This window comes from Ruditapes philippinarum, unplaced genomic scaffold (genome assembly GCF_026571515.1).
Source record: "Ruditapes philippinarum isolate M1 unplaced genomic scaffold, ASM2657151v2 ctg8484_1_1_1_1, whole genome shotgun sequence".
Taxonomy (NCBI): domain Eukaryota; kingdom Metazoa; phylum Mollusca; class Bivalvia; order Venerida; family Veneridae; genus Ruditapes; species Ruditapes philippinarum.
The window spans coordinates 84,558-102,806 of record NW_026864322.1 but is presented as its reverse complement, the minus strand read 5'-3'; the positions used below and the strand labels follow the sequence as shown (position 1 = coordinate 102,806).

Below are 18,249 nucleotides of genomic sequence, written 5' to 3'. Positions count from 1 at the left end.
TTTTAAAAACTTATCAAACGACTACGAAAACAACAATTCATAGTCATTTCTCACTATTATCATTCCTTCTGGTATTATGTGTACACTTAAACGGACCTCCACTATGACATTTCGGGACAGGAAATAATTTCTCGAGATTAATGTTCCATTGGATGAGGGTCTTGACCAATAACTTGTGTTCAAAATATCAAATAATTAGCTCTTTTTCAAGAATTATCATCGTTATTGGAAAAACGACACAATATTGAAATTTGTCGCAACATTTACACTAAAATCGGGCTAAGAATAGCACAAAAAATATTATTTTAAATTTATTCTTAATTACCTTTTGCATATCTTTCTGTTTTAAGTGTCCAAGATGATTTATGTAAGGAATACCATCATATTTTAAGGGGCTTGGACCTCAGTGGAGTTTCTTAAATTAATGAAAGCCAAGCTAAAGATTAACCAGAATAAATTATTCCGGTATGTACTAATTCAAAATTTGACCCCTTGGTACATGTAACATATTGAAAGACATTGTCTTACTTCCTTGGATAGAATAACGGTTTCCAAAAGAGTGGATCAAATTAGACCTTTTCATGGTAGCTAAAGGTAAGTATGATTAATCCCCTGACTGCATGTGTCAATATTTTGTTACACTGGATTCTGTGCGCAAATACAGAACCAGGGCTAGTGAACATGGCTCATTCGTGCCTAAAAATATTAAAAGCTTTTGGTTATAGTCAATTTCGTACTATGATTGCAAGATATGGAATATGCTATTTTTTTATAAAAGACACTTAAGCACGGTGTGACGGTTGAACTGTGCTTTGGTAAATTCAATGTGACTAACTGCCGTGATCCAGAGTGAAAACTTCCAACAGCACCACGACACATAAACAATATCTTATTTAAAATTAAGTTTAGAAAATATTTCAGGTCTTCTTCTTAGAACAACATTTTTAGGTGCATTTTGTTTTCAGTTTTAAGTCCCATATTTGTATTGTATTAACAAGAATCTTCTTTTATAAGTATGTGATATATGTGTTTTTACATATTTTTTATGTTTGTTATTCTTTTTTCTTTCATTGTTTTTTTGTTGATTTTTTTTATGCTTTTTGCTTTTTTAATCAATAATTTATGATATTTGAGAATTCGTTACTTATATTTAATAAACTATACATCATTTATCAAATTCACAAATAATGGTAATATAAACGGCAGCTTACTGTACACAAGTATTCAAAGCAAAAAACTATAAAAGCGCCCATATAGAGGATTCCGTGAAGGCCAATTTTGAAAATAAGCCATTGATCAATGCTTCAATTAAAAAGTTCATTTTTATGCTAACGATTAAATCAAAGTGTTCATTTGTATGCTAAAACAGTTTGCCATGATCTGTAAGAGGTCTATAAATGTACTTGTGAAATGAAAAGGTTACATAAGTTCTTTTGGTATATTGCACAAGTATAATTGTATCACATGAATGGTAGATTACAAAAGCATGCAGGAATGTAATTGAAATTGATTTGCGTAGATTTGAAGGCTAAACAGAATGTCACTCTTACCAATAAAATAAACCTGTTTTATAATATCATTATTGCGATCAAGTTGATATTGACACATATTTTTTTCTACAACGTTGAAAGACTACTTTTGCCAAATATACCCAGGTGTATCAATATTGTTTGTGAAATAGGTGCGTTTTGACTTGATTAAGAACCTCGTTATAAGAATTAAACTTTTCAATAGGATTCGAATCTTACTGTTAGGGATTCTGCAGATAGTCATTAAAAACAAACTGTTGGCTGAAATGTTAAATGCATGTTTATTTATTATAATTCTTTCGTATCTAAATTGTTTAAATATTCATATGTTGATGTGCGTCAAAGAAGTATCCACATATTCATGCTGTTTGTGTGATAATTTAAGAAAAACAGTTTACATTTGATTAAGTGATTCAAACTACCACGAGACAATCAATTGTTACAAACAGAAATAACTCAAAGAATTAGTCTATTTCCGGGGTATAAAGTTGGTTGAAATATCGTGTTTCAGTCATAAACTTACAAACTTTATGTGTTGTTTTTGTTTCTTTTTTATTTAAAATCTAAAATGTGTTTTCTTATCTAGACGCTTGAAGCTATTCACAACAAAAATGAATAGTCGCAGTCATATATTACGATGGAAGTATGAGTTTGTCTACTAAATATGAAGCACAAGCTTTAAAATCGAGATTTACAAATAAAGAAAGAAATAAAAAAAAATAGTCAATCGGGATAGAAAGTGGGTCTTTTGCAGGTGGCTTTATTCCTATAATGCAAGCAAGATTCAGGGATAGCTACAAATGTAAAAAAATGATATACATGTATATCATAAGCGACGCTTAGATTCCCCTACTTTGAATATTATTTGCACATATTAAAATTCCTGGTATCGAAAAAAAAATGCTTTAAATAAAGCATATATGCTTTAAATTAAAAAAAAATCCAAAATAAGTCAATCAATCGATTCTTTCAAAGGGGGAGGTGAGATAATTTTTGCGCTAATGTGAAATGGCCTTGCCAAACAGTGAAGGAGATTACCCATTTAAAAAATAATTAGATGGCTTTATCAACTCTCTCATGTTACATTGTTATAGCATACATTTTTTGATAAGTTTAACGCACACCACCCACTTTTCTGACTCAACCTGGAAGTAAAATGAACCGAATTGCGCAGCTAAATAAAATAACATTAAAACGAAACTGTTCTTTGTCAAGTTACGCTAGTGAAATATGAAGAGAGTCTTTTTAATTTTAATATTTCTTGGATTTGGTATTATTCTTTCAACACAAAAAGCGGTTAGTGTTTTTCGTTCTTTCTTTCTACTTCTGAATAATATGCATTTTAATTATCACTGGCAAAACTATGTAATTTCTTTATTTAAAAGAAGACATAGGCGACTGGGAGCAGAACCCAAGCAGCAACTGTTTAAGTGCCACATTAATTGCTCTTTTGTTAACAAATATGTTGCGGTTAAATTCTTATTCTATCCACTAAACTGATGATTAGAATTAGACGGGACAGAGATGTATGACTTATCCACTTTATAATGTAATATTACCAGTGTTAATTTCTTTATAAAACAGATGCCTAACAAAAAAAAAAAAACATTTTCATTTTTTCTTTTGTAACTTTATACAAAATATTAATGCTATAATAGAAGATTTGTACAATTAATACGCTTGTCCTGTTCGCTCAACGTGCCAAATTATCAATCTTTTTTGTTATACGTATATCATTTGAAATATTATATTCATGGACGTATTTTCACTAGCTATAGCAAATGTTAAATTTTTCGTGGTCTGAAACTGTCCTGTTATTGTTGTTGTTGTTGTTGATGATGATGATGTTTACGATGGTGGTAGTTATGATTGCTAACCATACAAAACATTGTATTGACTTTCTAAACATAGTGCGATAATGAGAAAAAAATTGTTTGTTAAAACATATATAATTATAGTAAGCAAAATGGTTTGAACAATTCGTGAAACTATTCAGAACTTATTAAGTTATATAAGGTAAAGCCATTACAGAATCCCCTCGTAATACTATCGCCATGTTCTGACCTTTATTTGGAATCCCATTTGTCTCATGTGAAATAAGACAAATGCGACCGCATCGGTCTTACGTAAGACAAATGTGCTCCGAGACAAGATTGGCTCCTACAATGCATTCACTGAAAACAACAACAACAAAACCGACTAAAAAAATAAATTAAGAAATAAATAAACAAATAAAAACTTCTTCTTCTTCAGAGATTTCATGCAGAATTTACACAACAGAAATGTTTTATTGACGTAATTGAAAACTTAATAAACATAGATTACTGCTCGGAATTGGATGTTGATGATAATACGGTCAGGCACCAGGGAGTGTGCACAGCAGGAGGTGGCGAAGTTGTGTATACCTGTCAACATGGTTATTGGTCGGGAACTGATAGCTCTGTCGGTATGATATAAATTCAAATGATAGACATATTCTCTGAAAACAAATGATAAATAACACATTCCAAAAGAGAATTACAAAAAATGTTTATTATCATTAAATGGTCAATGTGAATTCGTAGAATGTATACATATACTGACACATCTCTTATTACCTTATTACATATTGTCACGTATAATGACAAACCTTTGCAAACCGAACGATATTCCTAAGAAAGAAATACTTACATTTGTATAATTTCTGCTTAAATGGAAATATTTTTAACAAAATCTACAAGACTTTTATAAAACTAAAGGAATGTTTCATTAACCGTAAATTTCAAATGATATTTATATTAGTCGCAAAGTAAAAGATATTATCCTATTTAAATATGTGAACATTTTTTTTTCTCAACAGCATCGTTGCATAGAAAGAAGCGCTTCCTTGGAAGACTTTTTCGAGCTGTATCTTGCTTCTTCTTCTGTAAGTCGAAATAAGTATTAGTACACTTGATAAATAATTGATACAGAAATAATGAAACGGCTTTTTTTTAAACAACAATACTAACTTAATAGACTATTCATACTAAGCTACTTATGTAATAAGGCTGACAGGTTTATAGACAATAAAAACGCTACAATGTGTGTTAAGTTTTAGCTCCAATTTTCGAAGAAAGAAAGCCGTTGACATGCACTTTTAACCTTGTTTTACATGGTTATTGAAATTAAAGTAATTTAAAACGGACGGATATACTTCAATTATTTTATGAAAAGTTATTCCGTTTCCAACCATTGTTAATCGTTTTGTTAATGGTTTCATTATCTTAGAAACTATTCCTGTCAAACTTGATATACGTGTTCATTATCAAAACATAATACTATAATTGAAGCACCGATTTTATGAGTTAATGTTTGTTAATGATAATGGTCAATTATGCAAACACGATCGATATCACTTTAAACTTGTAATACCCTGTCGTTCGTTTTATATTAAAATGCATTGTTAGAGGTCAAGAAACGTTTAGATCTAATTCATTTTTTTTTCAAGTTATGTCTCCCTTTTTAAAGTTCTACTTCTTAGTAAACTTGTTTTATTAAAATAGATAATTCACGTTACACTTGGGTCATAAAATCTGAAAGCGACATTTGATTTTTTATCTTCATTCTTTTTCCCACACACAAATGTTATTCATTTTGATAAGCCAAACAAATATTACGTACGGAATTATGAAAGAATTCTGTAACAAAGGGTGATGTAGTATCTTATGGTTAATTTGATATTGATAACCATGCGTATAAAGTTCAGGTAAATAAATTCCTAATTTTTTTTGTCATCGAAGGCTGAAAAATAAAAACAAATGAAGAACATGATATACAGAAAAAATATTTAGAACACAACAATATTTCAATTTTACGCCTTGCAATGGCTAAAATTGCTCGTCGTTTTGTGTGCACTTCACGTACATGAAAACGGTATGCAGGTAGTATTCCCACGCTAACGGTACGCTTTTTGTGTCTCCGCGCAGGTTCGTACATAAAATGGTATGATTTTCGTGTTTCAGCCGAAAAACGTACATAAATAATATTCTTTTAGTAGGTGCATTAAACGGTATGCTTTTCGTGTCTCCGCGCAGGTACGTACATTAAAACGGTATGCTTTTCGTGTTTCGGCCGCATTTTGGTACACAAAACGGTATGTTTTTATGTTTACGGCTAGTGAAGATACGATCCACGTTTAGGTTTGTGATTTATTAACATTGTGGTTTCATTTCATGGTCATTTGTACCTCTTATTGTATATACACAAATGCATACAAGCAATTTTAAGAAATAATGTTATTTGTTCTTTATTTCGTGAAAATCTTGGCGTATGTTTAAACATCTCCTCCCACATCCTCCTTCCCCGTCTGATTTGGCCCCGTGTTAGCTTTAGCTTTTTATATTGCCAAAGCTGAAAAAGTACCTGTCTGGAAAGAGTTACATTTGGGTTTGCAATTTAGCAGTATATAACGATTGCAGGGTATCAACAATGTTCTAAAAGTTGTTTGTCGTACTGGAAAGTTATAGTAAGGCAATTAGCGCGAGTATTTTGACTAAAAGAGCAAGTTGCAATAATCAGAACTTAAGTTTTAATTTAAGACAGAAAGTGACATTATTTTTAAGTCATTTGCATAACACAAACTGGATCGTGAAAATATTTAAGAATTTTGCTATAGGCACACATTTAAAAAAAATAAGTAAGGTCATGATGTGTATTTACAAATCAAGTCGGGTGATGAAAATAAATAAAAGCGGAGATTTATTGTTAACTATACCGATTTAAATGAAGCATTTAAACTTTAAATCTAGATTGAATTTCTTTCTACATGATTTAATGGTAAAATAAAGTACCGTTGGAAAATTAAGCCTACCATAGGAAAACGAAAGTAAACTACTAATTTGGTCATATTACGGACGTTATTCAATCGGAAAGAATATAAAGATTTTTACATTTGTTTGGTCATAATAAAGTTAAAAAAAATCTTTAAAGTAATACAAATCTATTAAACTTCGTAAAATATAGATATTGTTAAACGACACCATTTTTCTTTATAATATCTTGTAATTTATATACGATCGTATAATATCGTCGGAATCGCATTTACGGTGACGCAAAAGACTACGAAATGTTTCTAATATATGATAACTATCCTTTCTTCAAATGTACACATAAACGTGTATAGTTATCTAAATTGAATAATGAAAATGTTTAATTAAATTAACTAGAGCACACTTTTTCCCCAAATCGTTCACTTGGTAAAATTCCATTGATTTAAGGAGTAACTTTCAAAAAAGTTTACATCTTTAAAACTGTTACTTAAAACTGACAAACTAATCATAATTATATTTCATATTTATATGATGCATGTGATAAGTTTTATTTTGGTTGAAAGTCACTTTATAACAACATATAACACTGTACTCGCTTTACAGTAGCTATAATATGGGAATTTCATGTATCTGAAAATACTGAAATAAAAAATTATAAAATGGCCTTTTGAAGGTATGTTGCGTTTCAGCTTTAAAAAGAATAGAATTGTATAGTTTTAAATCTACATTACTAGTATAACTAATCATATTTTATAAGATAAAATGTTTGCCATCTCTCATATAAGTCTCAAACAAAAACTTCTAAAGTCACAGATAGTTACGAGACAGCTAGGTTCATGGATTTTTGCCCAAAATGTATAGCAAAAACTGCTTCCAACTGAATTTCTTTTTTCTTATGTTCCTTTATCCCTACCACCCTTTAATTGTCAAGAACATTTAATTTCATAGTTAAAAGTTTGTTTTCTTAGTTTTCTTTTAAAGATATGAATCACTAATGCAATCAGATAAGTATTTACTTTACTAACTTACAATATACTGTATAATTTGGCTGTCCTATGAAAAACATGACAATCTCAACTCATTTCCTTTATCCCTTAAAGTCACATTATATCAGACTGAAGAGGGGAAATAGTATTTTTTATGGTACATGGTTAAGACCATCGTCAAAAATGTATTTCATCTGCAATGTCTGTTCAACTTGAAGCGTGATTTTGACAGCCTTTTCTGAGCTAACGACGATTAAAGAATACCTTTTCATAGCAGGAAGTTTATATTGGAATGAGTGTTAGGCGAAAATGTTTTGACTACCGGTCTTTACCAAAATTACAATTTAATAACGATTAATAGATTAATATTGAAGTAAAGAATTTTGAATGTGTTGATTTTGTTTGCTAAAATAGTGTACCTTGACATGTTATGATTTAACAATGTTAATGGTTTATGTGAATGAAGCCACTCCAATATGATTGTACCCAGTTTATAGATATTGACAATTGTGTCATTTATTCTTTTTGCATAACAATACTGGTATTCATTTCCAATACCACTTGGTTGACTTGCCATTTATTTACAATATAATCATAGCAATCATTTTTAAGACTTGTTCTATTAGAACATTGTTAAAAGCATTTATGATTACATTGTTTATTCTTATTCGTAAATCTTAACTTTTATTATAATCTGGTTGAAAATATACAATAAATGCATGCTTTAGAAAAGTAGTGCAAAAGTGTTAAAAGAACCGATACATGTAGATTAAACCAAAGACTAATTCTTATACACATGATTTTACAAGAAATTAGAATTTTGCTCTTGGAAAAAGATAAATCGTTAAAACGTTACTACATGTACTATGAAGACATTGACTGTGGAAACGGGAATAACGTTGTGGGAAAATGACTAAATCTTTCTTTTCATGAAGAGCTTATGGCGCCAGTGAGGCCTTTCTTTTACATCAATTTGCATCACTTAAAATTTTGAGTTATATATTTTAAATAAACCATCACCATATTTCAAACGACATAAGTAATTGTGACGTTTACATTAAAGAATTGATGTAGTTCGCCTGGACGCCAGTATCGTATTGATCAATAATTGACTCCACCACGGACAAAGTAACATTAATTTTGACTTACTTCTTGTCAATCAAATGATCAGACAAAATACGATAGTGTCGCTGTATCTAACAGACACCAAATCAGAATAAAGCATCTATTGTTAAAGGCAATGTCCCTACCCAATTAAATGACATAGTTTAAACAAAAGTAATTGATAGGGCACGTTGTCTACACAGAGTCACTGTGGCCTTGACTTTTAATCTTATGAATCCATGATTTAAAGAAGTCACCGACTAATGATTGTCAGACTATAGGACTGTAGAACATCTTTCTCTAGTTAATGATGTTCTAGGTGACCTTGACCTTTTTGACGTCAAATGCACTACGGTTACTCTATTTGCAATTGGCAAGAAATTTGCTATTAATAATGTTTCCTTTCAATGATTGAATTTCATCCATTATGATATTGTTCTTATATAGCAGATCATCGTTTTACAGAAATTTTGGGTTCCTTTCAAGAGATGTTACTGATCTACTATAAAATGAGAACGAAGATCAACAAGGCAAAGTTGGTGACGTTCACAGGCAAAGTTGATTACGTTCACAGGCAAAATTGATGACGCTCACAGACAAAGTTGATGACGTTCACGGAACGCAACCCTGGCACAATCCAGCCATTCCAGCAGGGCACCCAGTTGGTAACTAAAACAAGAGAGGACACAAAGGCGGCAAAAGGAGGAGATGGACATGAATGGAAATGATAAGAATTAAAAGGAGCCAATAAGGGAATTAAAGGGACAAGGGATGTAAGGAAACAAAGCGACATGAAGCATCCTTTTTATGTTTTATGGGATCTTGTATCTAACACTCAGATATATATTTTTATAGTTCGTTGTCACGTTTAGTACAAACTGATATGTCAAAGAATAATTGGATTAAAACTTTACAGTTTTAAAGAAGACTTGTTTTAAATTTCCGTGATTTTGAATATTTCCAGTTTTGTCAGTAAGATAATACAAGTGTATTTGGGTAAAGAAAGTCAAAATTCATGTTTTTTTCTTTGCATGAATAAATAGTTCTTACCTAATATTAATGATTAAACTATCTTATCGGATCATTAAATTTATGTTTTAATATTTTTCTTCAAATCATAAAATTTACTACTTGTACATACTAGTGTTTATATATCCCGAACAAGGAAAGCATTTGTCACTTTGTCCTCAACCTTCTCAGAAACCCTTACTTTTTGTTAGAAGTTCATTATACGAATTTTGTTAGAAGTTCATTATACGTTTCACAACCAAGTGCAGCTTAGTAAAGTTATTTATAAACTCATTTTCTTTGCTTTGTAATATATGAAGAATCATCGACATGCAACTTTGTTTTTACACCTCACTACTGACAGTATAATCAATATTATTCATAAGCCTTTTTCAAACACTTAAAGATACGACATTCTTGTATCTCAAAGACGGTGGGAAATTAATGAATAGAGACGTGATGTTTTTTATCTTCAAATTATATTTCCACCGTTTGCTATTGTTATACCATACGAAAATATTACGTTTTAAACGATCAGTATCCAAGCTTAAATATAAGTGTACACTTCTTTTTTTTAATTGAAACTTTTCTGTTTCAATACCCTTTTAGCTTATGTAAGCGCATCTCCATTTAGCTCACATAAGAAACTACTTCTCTCAGATGTGAGAGTAATTAGAACATTTGGCTATACACAATGATAATTCTGTTAAAATAAAACAGGTCAGAAATTTGATGGGACATTCATCTTTCTCCAAAAAATAATCTCAAACTTTTTTTTCTGAGGAATTATTGTCTGGCATTAAAAATCGGTCACAAAATAAAAGCAAATTAGAGTTTACTAGGATAAAAACGAATGGTCCAACCATAAGTTAATAACAATTTAAACGAATGCTTATTAGGATGATTGCCTCGATATGATTCAAACTCAAAATATATTTAACATAATAGAGCTCATGAATATTTCATGTAAGGCATACATCATTATTGTAGCCCTTATATAATTGTAAGCGATTTATAGGTGAAATTTACTTTGATATTGTATATTAGATTAAGCTATTTCTTTTCCCCTAACAGATCAATGCCTTTATTGCTACGATAAATTTATCTATAACCTAGGGTGATGTTAAAATTGTTTTAATAATATATTATAAATGCATAATTACTTAAACTGACAAATCGAATGCACAACATTGTACAATCTTGTCGTAATCGCATAATTTTATTGTATTGACACTATTTTCATGATTTTTCTCATTGATTTTGTCTTTCTTCAAATAAGGTACAAGTGGTGGTGGAGGTGGTGGAACTACAATCAAGTACCCGCCTTCTTTTCCTGATCCATGCAAACCAAACGATATCCAAAGTAATTACAATATTGATGCCGGAGATGACAGTGTTGTCGTTAGATGGACCGTGCCAAAAGCCTCGGATAGAGACGGAGGCACTCCGAGGTTACACATTTAGTTTTTCATCTTCTAATGAGTGTACTTGCCTTGAAATGATACACCTTTATGTTGTACGAACAAAGTATTAATTACCAACTACGAGAAAAGATATAGTAAAATGATTCTTGCATGGTCAAGAATAACTATGATAAAAGAAGAAGTTTTAATTGTGTTTGCATACATGCTAAACATTATTTCTATTTAAGTGTTACACAAGTTGGTGGTGGTAGAAATGGAGGGCGATTTGATGGCGCTACTTATGGAAAGACTCATTATATAACTTATAGAGCCACAGATTCAGACGGCCTTACTGGGCATTGTTTCTTTTCCTTCACGGTCACTGGTATGTTGTCTTTATGTTGTATAATCTATGGTTTTTTTTACTATTTTTTTTCAAATTTTATTGTATTTGGTTTGTATGAGAGCAAAAATTTACAATCTCGATTGCTCATTATTACAAAATAGCTTGTATATTTGTGTTAATTGAATTGCAAACATTTTAAAACGTACATGATTATATTATAAATTGCTTTTGTATGCTGATGATTCTGGTATCCTTGTATCTGGTAAAAGTTAATCTGTTGTTGTAATTGGCAGATGATATGGAATTGGTCAGCCAATGGTTAGTGGACAATAAGTTGTCATTGCACATGGGTAAAACCGAGTCAATTTTATTTGGGTCCAGACAAAAGCTTAGGTCACAATCTAACCTGCATATAACCTGTTCTGGTACATCCATTGAATCAACTTCATCTATCAAGTATCTTGGGATTACTATAGACCAAAATCTGTCATTTTGGGCCATGGCCGAGTCTGTTCTTAAGAAGGCCAACTCTCGGTTAAAATGTCTTTACCGCAAGAAAGAGTTTCTTACTCAGCATACCAAGAAACTTCTGGTTATGTCTCTTATTCAGTGTCACTATGATTACGCATGCTCTGTTTGGTATAATAGCTTGACACAGTCTTTAAAAAATAAGTTACACACTTGTCAAAACAAAATAATGAGATTTGTACTTGACTTAGACTCCAGAGCCCATATTGACCCATCCCGCTTTAAGTCCCTTAACTGGTTACCGGTCCACAAAAGAGTTGAACAGATAATGTTGTGTCATGTTTTTAAGATAAAAAATGGCCTATCTCCGGATTACATGTCTGAACACTTTATTTCGCAAGATTCCATACATAATTATAGTACAAGAGTAGTCAAAAGGGTGGGTATTGTCTACCTAAGGTCAAAGGTCAGGGTTCTAAATCCTTTGCTTTCTCTGGTATTAAATTATGGAATGATTTACCTGTAGAGTTAACGGAGATCAACAGGTTACAAAGTTTTAAGGTTGCCATCAAAAGTCATCTTATGAACAGTATTTAATTTTTTTTTTACCATGTTTTTACATATTTCGGCTCAGGATTTTAAATTGTCTGCTATTTATCTTTTTACAATTTTAGTAATGTGTTTTAAATCCTAGCTGTAAACAGGAGTATCATTAACTCAAGATTTGACTGTGATATACATTTTTATGATTTATTAGTATTTTAAAACATGATTTTATTTAGGTCTGCCTCTCTATGTCATGCCGCCAATACAAAGGACCACAATGGAAATAAGAGCTTTTTTGCCCTTTTTTGTGTTATCCTTGGTTTTGGTGAGCATGTCATAGTTTTCTCGTATGTGATATAGTATTTAATAATGCTCATTATGTTATCCTATGTTATATTGCCAACTATGTATATGCTTCTTTTGCCGAAATAAATCTATCTATCTATCTATACAAGTTGATTGTGTAGATTTACACCTACTCAAACGTTTGTACTTTATATTAATTTTAAACAATTTTATATATCCTTTGTATTTATGTCGTTTATTGTTTTGATATTCTGTGATGATTTGTAAAGATAATAAAATCAGTTTTCAGAACGTGTATAAAATCTTCATGATTAACTCTTAGATAAACATGTATTTACTTTTGATACCATTATATTAAATGGTAGATATAAGAATTTGATGACTTGTTACAAAACACATATGGATAGAGACACAGAAATAAGCAATACAGCACTTTTCCATTCCCCTGAAAAGCATCAAATTTTATATTGCATGAACCACAGACGTTCTGTAAGCTGGCTGGAAAGCTTCCTCACATGAAAGAATCCAAAGTCCCTGTCGGGATTCGAACCCAAAGTGGTAAGGGGCAAGTTGCAAAGCAAACGTTACGAAAAGAACAATTGTTAGTGTAAGGCGTAAACTATATGAGCCTTAAATATGAAATTCTTTTTGTTTTCTGCAAGAATTAACCTGTAAATCCCTGGCATGGCCTCCTAATGGTGCCCTAACGTGTGAAAACAAGAACATTCTTGGGAGCTCATGTCATTACACATGCAACACTGGGTACCAGCTGATCGGAAGTAGTATAGTGACGTGTGAAAACGCAGCGTCGCCATCTTGGTCAGCAATTCCAGCTTGTAAAAGTAAGTTAATATCGGAGGCTTTATTATTGTTGAAAGTTAATAAGGTTTGGACTATCTTTTATTGTTTAAATAATTTCAATATAATCGAGAAAAAAAATTTGACTTTATTTAAGAAATATGTTAAGTCCTTTCTTATGCTTGTGATTAATGTCCTTAATAAGCCGATACTGGTGACATTAATGTATGTAAGAACCTACATAGTTGGAATCCGTGTAGTTAATTGCCCTGATGATGTCAATAAAGCCTGAAAATATCAAAACAGCTAAATACAAAACATTTACAAGGTGTATGAGTTAAGGTTTGTCTTTTCTCGGCACAAGTCAGCGGTGCTCTTCTTCATAATGAAACTGTAAGAATGAATTTTACAGAATATTAGGCAGAATTATATAGACTTCCAGAAATCAAATGCAAGTCGAATGCAAAGATATTAAGAATGTATGTTTATCTCGACATTTCGTTATCTCGATATTTTTTATTGTCCCGGTGACTTCGAGATAACGAGAGTCGACTATATTTATTTTCTGCAGAAATCACGTGTATGGAGCCAAGTTTTCCTGAGCATACAACGGCACAGTGTTCGGATCCAGAGTACGGCTACCGGTCTGTATGTTCGATGACATGTGACATCGGGTACACCCTTAAAGGAGTCTACTTTATGCAGTGTCGGGCAGACGGAACATGGTCAAATGTTGGAGTCACATCATGCGTCGGTAAGATGCTATATAATTGAAAATGTGATTTTATATAAAATAACTATAGAAAAAAATAAATTACGCAATTTTACATTAGTGTATATAATATATTATATCAGAATTGTGACGTCATAGTTCAAAACAGTGATCTAAACAGAAATTGATTTGATTATTTAATGAATAATCGCATTTCTGAATATTCTTTTTTTTTTAAATATTCTTTTTGTAATCAAATTTAGATGACTCGCCGCCGACTATTTCGTGTGTAACTCCACAGAATTTTTATGCTGACCGAGGTGTGACGTCAACATCAGTTAACTGGCAACTTCCTACAGCTTCTGACGTAACGGACGACAATCCTACCATTGTACAAACGTTTGGACCAACAATGGGAGCAGTTCTAGAAGTGGGAACTGAAATTGTAAAATATAAGGCCGTTGACATTGATGGCGCTGAATCTCAAGAATGCTTTATCGAACTTCGTATTAAAGGTATTTATTTCGTGTAAGACCTTTAATATACGATACATCATTTATTCATGTTTTTAAGTACACACTCTAACACAACAAGCAAATTTTTACTTCAGTCGATGCAAGGAAGTATCCTACAACCCAATCCGGTCGAAATATATTTGACAGTCCTTTAGCTATAATATGGCAACAATAAATGCATTTTTGTCCAATGCGTAAAGAGATTGCTTATTTACCGGATGGTATCTTTAATTAGGATCAAAGCAAAAATACAAGATTTTACATTTTAAGCTCTGTCTTGAATCCGGATATTTCAACTAAAACTCTCCTCTCTGTTGCAGAAATAATCTGCCACCATCCATTAGATAGTTTTACTGACGATTACATGAGAGTCAATTGTTCAACACCGAGCACCGGATATGCTTATGGTACATCGTGTCAGCTGTCATGCACCGCGTACTTGCCACTAGAGGGCGCTAATCTGATCACGTGTGAGGACAATGGCCACTCAGAAGGCGTTTGGTCCTGGGAATCTGGTGACAAGCCTTATTGCAGGGGTAGGTTTGAGAACAGTTGTACAATTGCGGTTATATTGTCACGTGCTCACGCATTTCGTGAACAAACGTGAGATGTGCCGTTATTTATAAAAAATAAGTGAAGCTAATATAAACATATCAAACACGTGGTTAGAAGACAGAGTAAAGTCATATGTTATACATGTATGTTTCTTATAAAAAGCTCAATGTGTAAACGAAATTATCAATATCGTTTTATGTATATTCTATTTGCAGAAATCGCTTGTCCTGAACTTCAGCCACCAATCAATGGGGCTCTGGTGCATGACACAGTTTTGACAAGACCGTTTCGCACTATGCTTTGCAATGATCAATTTGATATACCAGATATGGGCAACAGTTTTAATGGCCAGTTTTTCTGCACAGACGATGGTGACTGGACCCCATTTTCGTTAGTGCCAGATTGTATAGGTATGGTATATCAGGATTATTAGGTCCCTCATACTCCACGGTTAAAGAAAGTGATAATAACACTGTGCTTCTATCGTCTTACCCTCGGCTGATAACTTCTACCTTTGGTCATAGCAATATTTCCCCGTGTTTTGTCTAGTTAACTCAGTCGAAAGCGATTTAAATCTGACTCAAAAACGTTTAACTATAATAGAACAGAACATTGGCATTAAATACAAACAATATTTATAGCCATACAAATATAAACATGTATAGTGTATAGGTTTAAACCTAAGCTTGAATTGCAGAATAAAAATATTGTAAATGTCTTTTGATTGGTAATTTGAACACACTTATTTTGTTTGTCTATGTTAACGAGTTGATTGGCCATTTGAACACAATTACTTTGGTCGTCTATGTTAGCGAGTTAATTGATCATTTGAACACAATTACTTTGGTCGTCTATGTTTAGTTAATTGGTCATTTGAACACACTTACTTTGGTCGTCTATGTTAACGAGTTAATTGGTCATTTGAACACACTTACTTACGTCGTCTATGTTAAGTTGATTGGTCATTTGAACACAATTACTTTGGTCGTCTATGTTAGCGAGTTAATTGGTCATTTGAACACATTTACTTTGGTCGTCTATGTTAAGTTAATTGGTCATTTGAACACACTTACTTACGTCGTCTATGTTAAGTTAATTGGTCATTTGAACACAATTACTTTGGTCGTCTATGTTAGCGAGTTAATTGGTCATTTGAACACATTTACTTTGGTCGTCTATGTTAAGTTAATTGGTAATTTGAACACATTTACTTTGGTTGTCTATGTTAACGAGTTTATTGGTCATTTGAACACATTTACTTTGGTCGTCTGTGTTAACGAGTTTATTGGTCATTTGAACACAATTACTTTGGTCGTCTATGTTAAGTTAATTGGTCATTTGAACACATTTACTTTGGTCGTCTATGTTAACGAGTTAATTGGTCATTTGAACACAATTACTTTGGTCGTCTATGTTTAGTTTATTGGTCATTTGAACCCAATTACTTTGGTCGTCTATGTTAACGAGTTAATTGGTCATTTGAACACAATTACTTTGGTCGTCTATGTTTAGTTAATTGGTCATTTGAACACAATTACTTTGGTCGTCTATGTTAACGAGTTAATTGGTCATTTGAACCCAATTACTTTGGTTGTCTATGTTAAGTTTATTGGTCATTTGAACACAATTACTTTGGTCGTCTATGTTAACGAGTTAATTGGTCATTTGAACACAATTACTTTGGTGGTCTATGTTAAGTTTATTGGTCATTTGAACCCAATTACTTTGGTTTTCTATGTTAAGTTTATTGGTCATTTGAACACAATTACTTTGGTCGTCTATGTTAAGTTTATTGGTCATTTGAACCCAATTACTTTGGTTGTCTATGTTAAGTTTATTGGTCATTTGAACACAATTACTTTGGATGTCTATGTTAACGAGTTTATTGGTCATTTGAACACAATTACTTTGGTCGTCTATGTTAACGAGTTAATTGGTCATTTGAACACAATTACTTTGGTGGTCTATGTTAAGTTTATTGGTCATTTGAACCCAATTACTTTGGTCGTCTATGTTAAGTTTATTGGTCATTTGAACACAATTACTTTGGTTGTCTATGTTAACGAGTTAATTGGTCATTTGAACCCAATTACTTTGGTCGTCTATGTTAAGTTAATTGGTCATTTGAACACATTTACCTTTGTTGTCTATGTTTACGAGTTGATTGGTCATTTGAACACAATACAATAATAATAATAATTTTCCTATATCTGTTTGATGGAGGTCTGAACAAAGAATTTGTGCGCAAATTTTCAGACCATTCCTGTCATCCATTTTCCCAGAATGATTATTTCAAATGTGCAAAATCATTAAAAAATGAAAAGCTTTGGAACGCTTTTCATTCAAATCGGACTATGAATTGAACAAACAACCGATATTCAATTCTATTCTAAGTAATTATTTTGCTACCCTATGCAGATTTTCCCATTTAAAATGATTAACTTGGTCTGTCTAAGAATTTCAAATTGTGTTGTTTCATTTTTTTCCAGTTTTTTTTTTATCATTAAAGCTATACTATGCTCAAATCTGACATTAAAAATATTGATCATTGCTACACATTCTCTTTATAATATGTTGTGACATCACACAAATTAGGTTTGTATGGTTAAGGTTTGAATATATACGTATAGTATCATTAGATAAATTGGCAGTTGTTTTAAGAAAGACTAACTTTTTTGACCTGCTATAAGGAACGAATCTTCCAATACATAGTTTATTAATTCTTTTATTCAAATATGACATATTCAATAAGAATTTTATAGTTTTCAATAAATTTCGGAGATTAAAATATTTCACTCATTGATGAGCATAGTATATCTTTAATAAATATGGTCGTTATTGACTTAATTTGCAAGTAGTTTAAGGTGATGTCATTGAATGATAAATCGAACGTTTTCTTTTCAGATGAAATAATTATGTTTTAATACATTAATATAAGTATGGTTTAAATTAATACATGATAATAGTTCTATCTATTTAAAAAAAATCACCTTAAAGCGTAAAGAGGAAAAATGTTTTCAGCAGTTTTCCGTGTAGGAGATTTATTCCCTGCGGTCTGGAGACCGCAGGGTATTGGTACGCGTTTAACTTTTGAGGCATGGAGGAGCACGTGACTTGTTTTCGGTACATGGAGGAGCACGTGATCTGTAAACCGTATATGATTGGTTAATTGACCTTTTCGAA

At 31.8% G+C, this 18,249-nt stretch overlaps 1 protein-coding gene across 1 annotated transcript; it reads left to right on the top strand.

Annotated features, from left to right (window-relative positions):
• Window positions 1–2,658: 2,658 nt before the first annotated feature.
• LOC132725190 (CUB and sushi domain-containing protein 1-like) lies at window positions 2,659–15,588 on the top strand. Its single transcript, XM_060710276.1, has 10 exons — window positions 2,659–2,825; window positions 3,783–3,975; window positions 4,369–4,434; window positions 10,697–10,868; window positions 11,069–11,205; window positions 13,149–13,328; window positions 13,856–14,038; window positions 14,260–14,511; window positions 14,832–15,047; window positions 15,282–15,588. The coding sequence occupies exons 1-10, from the start codon at window positions 2,760–2,762 to the stop codon at window positions 15,497–15,499; spliced, it is 1,683 nt and encodes a 560-aa protein (XP_060566259.1). The 5' UTR covers window positions 2,659–2,759; the 3' UTR covers window positions 15,500–15,588.
• The last annotated feature ends 2,661 nt before the right edge of the window (window positions 15,589–18,249 follow it).

Coding starts and splice junctions, on each gene's coding strand:
- LOC132725190 (XM_060710276.1), top strand. CDS start 2,760: ATGAAGAGAGTCTTTTTAATTTTAATATTTCTTGGATTTGGTATTATT. Junction 14,039..14,259: donor TGGAGTCACATCATGCGTCG/GTAAGATGCTAT, acceptor AATCAAATTTAG/ATGACTCGCCGCCGACTATT. Junction 14,512..14,831: donor TATCGAACTTCGTATTAAAG/GTATTTATTTCG, acceptor TCTCTGTTGCAG/AAATAATCTGCCACCATCCA.